At 51.7% G+C, this 12,813-nt stretch overlaps 5 protein-coding genes and 1 non-coding gene across 6 annotated transcripts; 4 read left to right on the forward strand and 2 right to left on the reverse strand.

The window, feature by feature from the left end:
• Positions 1–102: 102 nt before the first annotated feature.
• Aud_009102 (putative dynein intermediate chain) lies at positions 103–2,296 on the forward strand (the record flags this gene model as incomplete). The annotated part of the gene is made up of 2 exons (XM_043293964.1): positions 103–1,113; positions 1,169–2,296. 2 exons carry the CDS (start codon positions 103–105, stop codon positions 2,294–2,296), a joined length of 2,139 nt encoding a protein of 712 aa, XP_043149899.1.
• A 321-nt stretch (positions 2,297–2,617) lies between these two features.
• Aud_009103 (putative MFS transporter) lies at positions 2,618–4,302 on the reverse strand (the record flags this gene model as incomplete). Its single annotated transcript, XM_043293965.1, has 4 exons — positions 2,618–2,641; positions 2,709–2,808; positions 2,873–3,237; positions 3,295–4,302. The coding sequence occupies 4 exons, from the start codon at positions 4,300–4,302 to the stop codon at positions 2,618–2,620; spliced, it is 1,497 nt and encodes a 498-aa protein (XP_043149900.1).
• A 1,466-nt stretch (positions 4,303–5,768) lies between these two features.
• On the forward strand, positions 5,769–6,920 carry Aud_009104 (uncharacterized protein; the record flags this gene model as incomplete). The annotated part of the gene is made up of 1 exon (XM_043293966.1): positions 5,769–6,920. One exon carries the CDS (start codon positions 5,769–5,771, stop codon positions 6,918–6,920), a length of 1,152 nt encoding a protein of 383 aa, XP_043149901.1.
• Positions 6,921–7,583: 663 nt separating this feature from the next.
• Positions 7,584–10,046, forward strand: pmt4 (dolichyl-phosphate-mannose-protein mannosyltransferase; the record flags this gene model as incomplete). The annotated part of the gene is made up of 3 exons (XM_043293967.1): positions 7,584–7,829; positions 7,892–9,536; positions 9,595–10,046. 3 exons carry the CDS (start codon positions 7,584–7,586, stop codon positions 10,044–10,046), a joined length of 2,343 nt encoding a protein of 780 aa, XP_043149902.1.
• Positions 10,047–10,545: 499 nt separating this feature from the next.
• Positions 10,546–11,673, reverse strand: Aud_009106 (pirin family protein; the record flags this gene model as incomplete). Its single annotated transcript, XM_043293968.1, has 1 exon — positions 10,546–11,673. The coding sequence occupies one exon, from the start codon at positions 11,671–11,673 to the stop codon at positions 10,546–10,548; it is 1,128 nt and encodes a 375-aa protein (XP_043149903.1).
• A 487-nt stretch (positions 11,674–12,160) lies between these two features.
• On the forward strand, positions 12,161–12,248 carry Aud_009107. Its single transcript has one exon. It is a non-coding gene; the product is annotated as a tRNA-Asp (tRNA).
• Positions 12,249–12,813: the final 565 nt, after the last annotated feature.

The following is a 12,813-nucleotide window of genomic DNA, read 5'->3' on the forward strand; positions in this document are numbered from 1 at the left end:
GTACCTGCGGAACGCGAAGCCGCATGTAAATAATAATAACCAATTAGTAGTAGGTCTGGATGGAACTCCCCCAATTTAACCTCTGCACTCACTCAATCCGTCATGTCATCTGTGCAACAACGTAAAGCTGAAATTTTGGCCAAAAGGGCTAAGCTGGCCGAGCTAAGACGCCAGAGAGAGCTACGACAGAAGGAATTCTCGCAGAGTCGGGCCAGCACCGGAGGAGATGCTTCAGAGGTACGATACCCTGGTCGCGAACGTGAAAAACAAAAGCCAGATTCTGACACACAGTCCGCAAAGGTTGTGTCGCCTGTACCGAGTCGTTCGGATAGCAGAGCTGAGCTCGATGACCTGATTGCTCGCCTTGTTGATCGCCCCGGATCGGCCTCTGTCAGCCATGCAGACGGTCCCTCACGAAAAGGCAGCAGGCCGAACTCGGTACTGAGTGCTAGCCAGTTGAGTGGAGATAACACCGAAGCTTTCAATTCTGCTACGAGACCGGTTTCGCAGTCAATCGCCGTTCAGACTGATGTGACGGAGCCTTTTGTCGCCTCTACTGAACCTGCGCCTGCCCCTGAGCCTAAACCAGAAGTCGTTACGTACAGCAAGGGCGTGCAAACAGATGACTCAAAGCAACACCAATCAGACTCGTTGGAGTCGGAGTTAGAAACTGGAGAGTTCGAAGATGGTATTGGATCAAGCAAACGCCTAAGCAAGAGGGACCGCGAACACGATGAGGAAATTCGAAGAAAGCTTCGCAGAGAAATTGAGGAGGAATTGCAGGCCACCCAACAGCAGGCTGTTGGTGGGCCTGGTGCCCAGGCTGCAAACCTACGTTATCCCTTACGTACGCTCGACGAGGACGAACTGAAGGCGGTCACTTCGTCTGAGGACTTCCTCGACTTTGTTGAACGTTCAGCAAAAGTGATCGAGCGTGCTCTAGATGAGGAGTACGACGTGCTCGCGGACTACGAGCTTGGCGGAGTCGACGGAGATCTGGAAGAAGACAACGAACATGGACGAAAGCGCAAGAGCATCAGGGAGGTTTGCCAGTTCTGGGACGAGCGATGGAGCAAGAAACGCATGATCAGTGATTTGAGTTTCTCTCCAAAGGTCTGTCGCCCCATATCCCATGACTATATCTTTACAGGGCTGACTTACTTTGCAGTTTCCGGAACTGGTTCTGGCAGCATACACCAAGAATCCGTCTGCTCCTCATGAACCGGATGGCCTAGTCCAGGTGTGGAACCAACACTTGCATTCTCGCCCCGAGTATGTGTTCCATTCGACTTCAGATATCTTAACGGCCAAATTTTCCCCGTTTCACCCCAACCTCATCGTCGGAGGATCGTACTCTGGGCAGGTTTTGCTTTGGGATACACGATCGTCTCGCGCTGGTGGTGGTGCCCCTGTACAAAAGACACCCCTAACTGGGTCAGGGCATACGCACCCCGTGTACAGCATCTCAATCGTAGGCACACAAAACGCGCACAATATCTTGACCGCGTCCACAGACGGCGTTGTCTGTGGATGGACCGTGGATATGCTTTCCCAGCCCCAGGAGTACCTCGAGCTCTCCACACCCCCGCCGTCCAAAACAGAGGACCTGGCGCCCACAACCATGTCGTTCCCCCAATCGGACCCAACCTTCTTCATCGTCGGTACCGAAGAAGGAGGTATTTATCCCTGTCATCGCTACGATCGAGCCGGGGCCAAGGCTGGCACTGATCAACGTCTCGCGTACCGTGGCCATGCAGCGCCGGTCATGTCGACTGCCTTCCATCCCGGGAAGGGCCCGGTTGATCTCGGCGATCTGATGTTGAGCTCTAGTCTGGACTGGAGCGTCAAGCTCTGGCGTGTGCGGCCCCCGGCAACAACCGCTCCGGCAACCTCGGCTGCCATTGCGACCACGCAAGTCGTCTCACCTATCCTCGATCTGAGTCGGGAGGACGTGGTCTACGACGCGCGGTGGTCGCCTCACCGCCCCGGAGTCTTCTCTCTCGTCGATGGAGCTGGCAATCTCGAGGTCTGGGATCTCTGCTCAGACACCGAAGTCCCAGTTGTGCGGACCACGCCGACTCGAGGCCGTGGCGGTATCTTGACGCGAAGCCTTAACAAGGTTGCATGGGAAGAACGCGAGGGCAAGCGGCTTGCAACTGGTGGATTGGATGGTGTGATCACAGTCTTTGAGGTAGGAAAGGGCCTCAGTGGTACTCCTGAGGACGTGCCCGCGGACGAATGGACGGCAATGAAACGGCTGGTTGGGAAATTGGAGCAGAGAGATCGCGTGAATTGAATGAACTATATCTCTTTTCTCCCTTGGTCCGAAATTCACTTGGCTGGTTACCTTTTTTTGACTTCTACGCGATATTTGATATGGACCAGGTTTCTTTGCACGGTGCCCTTGCTTACTTGCCATATACCCCACGGACACCATGTTGATGTATGCATGCATGTATTCAAGCCAGGAGAATCAGAGGATAGTATGGAGAATTATTATCGGAGCAACCTTGCTTTTTAAGAAGACAGAATCCATCAGTGGCTCGAGGTCTATTTCACGTAAAGCGTGATGGCTAACAGGCTACTGTCTATCACATTATCGACGAGGTGTAGATCATCAATAGGTATATCGAAACCCGACCTGACGGAGTAGTTAGCGCTGAAATACCAGGGATGGCCTACTACCAGGCCCGTCTAAGGGAGCATACCTTATTCTGAATAACCCTCCGCCCCCGAGCTGCTTGTTGGTTGCATCGATAGAAGCAAATCGCGAAGACACCCACGATAGCGATCATGAGGATATGCGACCTACACAAGAACAATACAAATCAGCAAAGTCTTTCTTTCCGGCTCAGCTAACAGGATGCCCTACCCGATAGACACCCAGACGGCCGTGGTATACTGCGGCGCCTCCTGCTGCCGGACGATATAACTCCCCGCCACTCCGCCCAGCCCATTGCACGCAGCTACGGCGGCCGCGGTGGTGGCCCGTTGCCACTGCCCGACGACATTGTTGGCCATGAAGGCATTGAGGGCGGCCCAGTTGGAGACGTATGCGCCTGTTGCGAGGAACGTGCCGATATACCGGACAGTGACCTCGGTGGAGGATGGGAGGCCGAACATCAGGAACCCGACTATCACGCACAGCGCGTTGAAGATGATGAGCGGCCCGCGGACACGATAGGTGTCGCCGACTAAAGAGGTGAGGAGGACTGGGATGACGGACCAGTAATATGGCTGGAAGGGGGTTAGGTGCGATAGTCTTGGACTTGGTGACAGGTCAGGTCAACTTACGGGCGTTGAGAGCAGAATCGATTGGTTGCTTGAAAACCCCATCCCCGACTGGAGAATGATGGGAAGAAAGTAACTGAGTGAAGTTGAGACGAGGTTGAGCAGGAAGAACAAGCAAGCGAATCCGTATAGTTTTGGGTCAAGGAAATTGACGAGGATTTTGCGCCAGGAGAATGGATCGGGCACGACATCGTCACGATCTGTCTGGATACGCTGCGCTGCCACTTTGGCCTCCGTCTTGGACAGGAACCGGAAGCTTTTCTGCGATTGCTCGGGGAAATCTACCATCCACCAGTAGGTGATGATGCCAAGGACACAGGTGATGAGCCCTTGGACGAGGAACATCCACCTCCAGCCTCTCAACCCTGCCTTGCCGTCCAACCGGTTCAGAGCGTAGTTGACAATGGTGCCCGTGGCTAGCACAAGGACCTCCCCGGACTGCAGAAATGCAAAGCGCAGTTGCTGCTCTTTGCGCGTGTACCAGGTACTGATCAAGTACGTCAGTCCTGGATATATACCAGACATGGCAAAGCCGAGAAGTACACGCAGAGCAATCATCTGCTTCCAATTCTGGATAAATGCAGTACAGAGGGTGATCAGTCCGAAGCAGAAGGTGATCGAAGCGAACCAGAGGCGGGGCCCGATCAAGCGCACGGCAACGGTGCAAGGCAGCTGAGCGACGACACTTGCAATCGTGAAGATAAATATGGAGACCGAATACCGGGATCCTTGCAAGTCGAGATCCTCAAACATGCTTGTGACCGATGCCGACGAGAGAATGCCCGAGTCAAGCAGGTTGAGACTGCATAGGATCCCGGCGATGGTACAGAGACGTATGTCTACTTTGAGTCGAATACGTCTTTCCAATGCTGTACATTCTTCCTCGGGAGTATTCTGGATAATGGGCTGCCCTTCTGAGGCAACGAGAAGCGCCGCCTCTTTTGCTGTATCGGGGGCGGGTGCCATCTTCTCCGCACTCGTGTCGTTGACTGAATGACATTGTTCCGCCATTGTGTGCACATGCACATTGGCTGTTGTTTTCTGAATGGGATTGTTGAATTTACTCAAAAGACCGTCATGATGCAGCGGGTGTAGGAAGAGCACAAGGGAGAAGAGAGAAAAAAAAGAGCGACATGCACTCCTCGACTATTGGATGGAATCTGATTGGATTTTACCTGGCAGCTGAGACTCTGGACCTCGGTGCTTAGCAATATCTCGTACTACTGAGTCCTAGATACGGCATGTAACGCTGCAGGATCGGACAGTAGTACTCATGAGCCATACATCGCCCGAGAATATCAAAGGCGAGTGCATCGGAATGCTGCCGAAGTGCTGATTCAAGCATTATCAATCTCTGAGTGATGCTCCCCGCTTATCGAACATCCTCGAATACTCTTCATCACTAGGTTAGAGCCTCGACGGCGCTGACACCGGCTTTCGACTATGGGCGGTCGATCTTAACTATCGAAAGCTTGCTTTGCTTAGTAGTAAATATCCTAACATCTATTATATTCATAGTCTGTTTCATCTGTTAGCTACATCTGGTGATCTGTGCTTACAGGTCATGTACCAAGTGGGGTGAACAGTATCCCAAATTCAACAAAGAAAGAGAATCCTTGACCTTCGTGCTGGGCTGTGCAACAGAATGCTTCTGTGTCAGTATTGACTAGTGAGTGTTGCTCGTTGACTCAACGTGGATACATATATCTCCATTGATCCTCGTCACTCTCAGACCGTCCATTTATTCACGTACCTTGGATATCTTCGCTGACTGACTTATTAAGATTCTAATGCACTGAGATTGCAAACATGTCCACCAAAAAGAATATTATTTTCTGAGGGATGTACATCACTTGGCATCAAGAGACCGTAATAAACCCTCCATCCACTCTGTAAAAGCATCACCTTATCTGCGGTGCATCATTGTATCTCATTATTGTATCACGATCTGCATCCTCCGATCCTCCGCCGAGAATCCCGAGTGTCTCAGTGGCCAATTCCTCTTTTCTTAACCCTTCTACCCTTCTAGTAATTGAAACCGACAATTGAGATAGTAAATTGATATACCATTATCATTTATCCGATTTCGCCCCCCGCAGCTTCCCCTTAAAAAGGACCCACGTTTTGCTGCAGCTCGGGCGAAGGGAGCTGCGGAGCTGTCTCATGATATGGAGCATAATCATGACAAGTATCCCATATATGCATGGCCTATGGGGAATGGCTTGACACCCCAGACTCTGGCTGTCCAGCTTTCTGCGAAAATCGATCGTACATATATGTAGTCATTTCACCTCTTCTCCCAGCTCCGACTTCTTCTCCGCAACTTCTCTGTTTGTTTGATGCCCCCCGCTCTTGAAGCCTTCACCGCCAACCAAAAAGTCTGATTGTTATTATTGAATTCGTCGACCTCCACCATAACAACAATAATCATTCTTTATATCTAGTTGGATAACGTTGATATTCCTACAAAGGGCACCATGGTTGAGCTAATTCCTCCCCCCGATCCTCATACGTTGCTCCCTCCTCTCCTAGCTTGCCTCCCCACAGCGTTTGTCTCGACACGCCCTCCTCCAGTGCTTCTACCCCTCTTATCACCTATTCTCCGACAGCGTGTTCAGATCCTCAGTTCAGTCTCCACATCTCCGACAGATTCGTGGCTGCGGTTACTATGCTGGGATTCCGAAAAGGCTGAGCGTCTACAAGCGCTGGTGGATGGCGCAGGCTTCGAGCCTCACCCGGTATCCGGGGAGATCGAACTCCCAGGAGAAGTTCATGTTGCGTACAAACGGGTGGATGAGGAGACATTGCACTCGCGAATTCTGTTACCGGAATACAGCTTGAAAGTCGTATATCTCTGGTGTTCCAATGATCAAGATGGAGGTGGGCCCGGATGGCGTGTAGCCGAATTGATGCCCCATGAAGGCGGCGCCGAAAATGATGGGATTTGGTCATTCTCGATCGGGGAGGCGAATGCTCAGGCAAAGGAACAATTGGTGGAGGATGCTCTTAGGGAGGCAGAGCAGGATCAAAAGGTCGCCCCACACAGCCAAGAGAAGGACGAAGAGGAGGACGATGACGACGGTTATTGGGCTCAGTATGATGCTACACCTGGCCGAACACCTTCCGTCAAGACCCCAGCCCCTAACCCACTTTCGTCTCTCCAACGTCAGGATGCGTCCGAAGCGTCGTATTTCTCACGCTACGCTGATGTGCAACCGGCAATGGATAACCACGAACCATCAGAGGAGCAACCGGAGGTTGGTCCAAGTTCGTTGAACGGAGACATGCTGGCCAGTTTGCTGCGGCAGCAGGTGAATAGCTCAACCTTGGAAGAACCGGCTCGAACGAAAGGTTACGCCAATGGAACGATTGCCGACGAGACGACTGCCATGTCGCTAGATCATCCTCGGCCGTCTTCCACATCGTCCACTGCCTCCGAGGCGGCAGTCGCAAAATTGGAGCAAGAAGCGGAGCACCAGTCTGCTTGTGAAGTCGGCGTGAAGCAACATATCAGCTCCAATATCAAAAGCCTATTCCGGCTTGCGAAAATTACGGGCCTCTCACGTGCAGAATTTCAGTCTCTGGTCAAGACGGAATTGGAATTGTTGAATTTGTCTGATGACGAATAAATGCTGGTGAAGTCGTTGACTGACGGCTGGTTACGACAAATGAATTCTCTTCATATTGATATCGCTAGTTTTGTACATTATACCATCCTATTTGCTGCCTTTTTTTGAGCGTTGGGAGTTGCATCACTGTCACACAGGATATCCATTTGTTTAGGACAACAGATTGCTTGCGTTTGAGCACAACATTGGAACCGATAGGTAATCGAAATTATCACAGAACCCCAACAATGATAAAGATAAACCATCCATCATATTTGGTAGGGAAGCATGTTCACGGCCTCATGCCTTCATAAGGTAGATAATTCATAGATTCGACGCTCGGACCAACGTCTTGTTCCGTTCCGCGCGTCCTTTGGATAATGACACGCAATCCGCTTACGGACAACCGAACCCCCGTAAATATAGCCAGCGGTATATTTTCCTCCCCCACTCCTCTTCCAAGCCTCGCTACCTTCTATTCTACTGTATTGTACTCCGTACTACCATGTACTCTCCGTGATCATCATTGTAAGTTATTGCTCAATGGCGATCCACTGATCCTGGAGCTTATCTTCACTGTCATGGTCGGTTCGCTGATCTTATCTGTCAATTCCAGCTTTATCTAGGTGATCGACTGTCATTCTCTTAGCTTTTTTTTCTTGTTGTGTTCTTTTTCTTCGGATCATGTCTTCATCTCCTTCGTCCTCTCTTCGCAAGAGAGGCGGGAGGAAGGAGGCTTATTCTCCATTGCCTTCGGACGATGCCTCCTCTCCTTTGTCTTCATCCAAGCCGAGCGTGGCTCCCAAGAGCCAGTCGGGATGGGACTATAGGCTGGCCTTAGTCATTCTCACCATCCTGGCGTTCATTACCCGGTTCTACAAGATATCCTACCCTAATGAAGTGGTCTTTGATGAGGTGCATTTTGGGAAGGTGAGTAAAGCTGTTTTCCCTTTATGAGTTGTACAATCTGACATGGGACTTGATTCTCTCAGTTCGCTTCCTACTACTTACAAAGAACTTATTTCTTCGATGTCCACCCTCCATTTGGCAAATTGCTTTTCGCTTTCATGGGCTGGCTGATAGGCTATGACGGCCACTTTTTGTTCGACAACATCGGCGACTCCTACATCGATAACAAAGTTCCCTATGTCGCTCTGCGCGCAATGCCGGCCACTCTGGGGGCTCTGACCATCCCAGTGGTCTTCCTCATCATGTGGGAATCCGGGTATTCGCTGCCAGCCTGTGTGTTGGCTGCCGGTCTCGTATTGTTTGATAATGCCCACGTCGGAGAGGACAGACTGATTCTGCTGGATGCCTCGTTGGTGCTTTCCATGGCACTGAGCATTCTGTGCTACGTTCGCTTCTACAAGCTGCGCCATGAACCCTTTGGCCGTAAATGGTGGAAATGGCTGCTCTTGACGGGCGTTTGTCTAAGCTGTGTCATCTCTACGAAGTACGTCGGTGTCTTCACATTTGTCACCGTTGGTGCTGCGGTCTTGGTTGACCTGTGGAACTTGTTGGATATCAACCGCCCGTCGGGAGCTCTCAGCATGACCCATTGGAGCAAGCACTTTGCTGCCCGCGCATTTGCCCTCATCATTGTTCCTTTCTTCTTCTACCTGTTCTGGTTCCAGGTCCATTTTGCAATCCTCACCCGCTCCGGGCCAGGCGATGATTTCATGACCCCCGAGTTCCAGGAAACCCTCAGTGACAACCTCATGTCGGCCCAGTCGATCGGCATTGAGTACTATGACACAATCACTATCAGACACAAGGACACCAAGGTGTTCCTTCACAGCCACTGGGAGAAGTATCCCCTTCGCTATGATGACGGCCGTATTTCCAGCCAGGGCCAGCAGGTCACAGGCTACCCATTCAACGATACGAACAACCACTGGCAGATTCTGCCAAATGTTCCCTATCCCGACACCGACAGGCAGGGCCACAGCGTCAAGAATGGCGACATCGTCCAGTTCCGTCACGTTGGCACTGACACCGTCCTGCTGACGCACGATGTTGCGTCTCCTTACTATCCTACCAACCAGGAGTTCACCACCATTTCTCAGGAATTGGCCAATGGTGAGCGACACAACGATACGCTGTTCGAGATCAAGATCGAGAACGGCAAAGCCGAGCAGGAATTCCGCACTCTCTCAAGTCATTTCAAGCTGATCCATGTGCCCACTCGCGTCGCGATGTGGACCCATACAACCCCCCTTCCTGAGTGGGCCTTCAAGCAAGCCGAGATTAATGGTAACAAAAACGTTCTTCAGACGAGCAATCTTTGGTTCGTGGACACAATCGAGTCGCTGGAGGAAGAGAGCCCCCGTGCCGTGAAGAAAGAGCGCCAGGTCAAGCATCTTCCCTTCTGGCGCAAGTACCTTGAGCTGCAGCGAGCCATGTTCTTCCATAACAATGCCCTGACCAGCAGCCATCCGTACGCCAGTGAGCCCTTCCAGTGGCCCTTCCTACTCCGAGGTGTCAGCTTCTGGACCAAGAATGACACCAGAGAGCAAATCTACTTCCTGGGTAACCCCATCGGATGGTGGATTGCCAGCAGTCTGTTGGCTGTCTTTGCTGGGGTCATCGGCGCTGATCAGCTGTCCCTTCGCCGCGGAGTCGACGCTCTTGAAGAAAGTAAGTACTAAGAATTCTCAGTCCACACGACGACTTACGATCTAATCTTGCCTTCTAGTTTGGGGCCATGGCGCTCGTTCTCGTCTTTACAACAGCACTGCCTTCTTGTTCCTTTGCTGGGCTGCCCACTACTTCCCCTTCTGGCTGATGGGTCGCCAGCGTTTCCTCCACCATTACCTTCCGGCTCACGTCGCGTCTTGTATGGTCGCGGGGGCTCTGATCGAATTCATTTTCAACCTGCAGCCGATCGCGGTTGCTAGAACTGTAAAGGAAGATGATCCAACCGGCAAGTCCAAGGCCCATGGTAGCGCCGGTCATTTCGTCACTGCGAAGGAACGAATGGGTCGCCAGTCGCTGATTGCCGGGTGGGTCGCCACCCTGATCATTCTGAGTGTGACAATCTGGGGATTCTGCTTCTATGCACCCCTGACATACGGTACCCCTGGCTTGGATGTTGCGGGTGTCAATGCACGGAAATGGCTGGGCTATGACCTGCATTTCGCCAAATAATCAGCTTTCCCCAGTAGGCGGCGCATTGCCTGGCAGTCGGTCAGGATGTCCAGTTGGGTATGATAGGACCTTGTGCCTCTTGGGGTTCCACTTCTCCTTCTCCTTCAACACTGATACTCAGTGAAGCAATTCCAATTCCCCGGGAGTTTCTGTCACAAGTGAATGGTGGATGATGATGTCAAGTGATGCCCTTTCCTCATTCGTCTCAGATAACTCTTGCAGTCGAGCCACGTGCAGGCGTTTAATCTCTTCTCTTTCCCGTCCTTACGAGTCTATACTGTCTACATCTTTCTACATATGTATTTTGATATCCGTTAGCAATAAGCTTCATTTACTGTCTACCATTACGGTATCATGCGAGCTAGCAACCAAAATAAGGAGACAAAAAGTCGTACTTCAAAGCGTACAAAATCTAACGCCATCCCTGGAGTATCATATAAGCACAAGTAAAAAACACCAAAAATACATCACAAGTCTATATGGTAGGCTATATTTCACCCTAGTAGGCCATTCTTTTGCCGATCTCGCTCTCCCACCCACGGACTCGCTCGAATCCATTCGACGCGGTCTGGTAGTCAAGCATGGCCTGGTAGACCTCCTCCTGGCTTGTGAGAACAAAAGGCCCATATTGCACGACCTTCTGATCCAGAGGCTGACCCGCCACGAGGATGAAGCGAGACTCTGACTCGGCATTATCCGGGACCGACGCCTCGACATAATCACCCGCCTGGTCAAAGACCACATTATGGAACTCCTTGGCGACCCGCGTGGCGTCATTCGAGCCAAAGATCGTCGTTCCGGCAAACGTATACGCAAACGCATTCCAGCCCTTCGGCAGCGCCTGGGAGATGCGACCGCCCGGCCGGATCGTCACGTCCAACAACCAAACAGGCGTGTACGCCAGATCGCGCACAGAATCGACACCATGCGACTGGCCCGAGATGACCTTGACGGTGACGCGGCCGTCGTCGACTTCCGCGACGGGGATCTCGTTCGCGCGGAGATCGCGGTACCGCGGCTCGCACATCTTCAGCTCCTTGGGCAAGTCAACCCACAGCTGCATGCCGACGTTGAGGCTGCCGTCGGGGTTCTCGCGGGGCATCTCGGCGTGCATGATGCCGCGGCCGGCGGTCATGAACTGCAGGTCGCCGGGGCCGATGGTGCCTTTGTTTCCGGCGAAATCTTCATGGTCGACGCCGCCGGAGAGCAGGTAGGTGATTGTTTCCTGGCCGCGGTGGGGGTGGTCCGGGAAACCTGCGCCGTGGCCGACGGTAAAGTGGTCCAGCATGAGGAAGGGACTGAAGTTGCGCAGTTTGGCGGTGCCGATGGAGCGGCGGACGCGGGCGCCGGCGCCTTCGGCTTGCTCGACGGCCAGGAAGACCTGACGGATTGCGCGGGGGACGGCCATATCGGTGAGGGGGGGAACGATTGGATAGGTAGGTAGGGTGACGGGAGGAATGGAGGAGGAGGAGATGATGTTGTTCTTTCGCAGGTACTGCGACAAGGTGGTTGACAGTTGTTCTTTGAGAGAAGAGCTTAGATTTCCGAGGTGAGCTGAATCAGAGGCGAACTGATATGACAGGAAGACTGCTGCGATGCAAACTAAAAGTGATACAAGGACTTTCATCGATCACAGCCGCAGCTACTTATACTCGACGGGCACAAGGTTAGGAAAGCTGTAGAACAGCCTCGAGCCAGGACAGAAGCTTTAACTGAGAAATACTACAGCACTGTCAGCGTTAGTCAGTTATTAGTTTATATAACTTCGTATCCTTGATTAGCATGGGTCAAAAAGTCAATCCACTCGATCAGAGCAATTCCATCTGGGTCTGTGGGGTTTCATTTCTCATCGACTTGCCAGAGGTGATCGATAATCGACCAATTCCCATGGGTGACGATGCATATCTGTAATTATTAGATGATTACCAAGATCCCCGTCAGCACGCGCTAGGCTATCCTGGGACGCTGGGCCCCCACTATATGGGGGAGTGGAGCCTGAGTCGTCAGGCACCCAATCTCTATCAGCTCTGTGTCAGCATTTTAGAAGGATTTGCCTTAATTCATTGTCGCTCCAAGGGGTCATATACTTACGAATTGCAACTTCCACCAATAAATCCTCGATGGTCTAACGGTCATGATTTCCGCTTGTCACTCCAATGAGAACGAGCGCGGGAGACCAGGGTTCGACTCCCTGTCGGGGAGGTTTTCTTTTTTTTCTGTGTCCAGAACCACGTTCGGGAAGGAGCCTATTTTTGCTTCTCTAATTTAGATTGTAGTGAGTGTATTGACAAGAAAAACTCAAGAAACCGAATGCTGGTGCTGCATATACCTTACACGGGCATATACTATACATTTGTGAACATCTCATTTCTCAGACCAAGGCTATGTACCGTACATATCGAGATTGGCAAAACGACAAAGGAAATCACATGAGACCGTGGAAGGATAAGTCACAAAAAAGAGAATCAGCGCAAAGGGGGAAAAGAAAGAGATATGAGAGGCAAAATCCCAGCCAAATTATGTGGCAAGTAGCATCAAGACTGAACACGATCGCCGCAACAACAGACTGTGCAGGAGAAGAAGAGTTGTGGCCTTGTGCATGGAGAATGGTAACGAAAAAAAGACAGACGGACATCTCACTTCCAAGATTACGTAGGGCCCCAAGCGGCTTGAATAGTGGGTGAGACGAAAGAAAACGAGGAAACGAAATAGTCTAGCTCGCTGAGGCTGCAATAGTGTACCAAAGCATGGGCTTCAGAGCTCGCTT

The sequence above is a fragment of the Aspergillus udagawae genome (assembly GCF_001078395.1).
Source record: "Aspergillus udagawae IFM 46973 DNA, scaffold_7, whole genome shotgun sequence".
Taxonomy (NCBI): Eukaryota; Fungi; Ascomycota; class Eurotiomycetes; order Eurotiales; family Aspergillaceae; genus Aspergillus; species Aspergillus udagawae.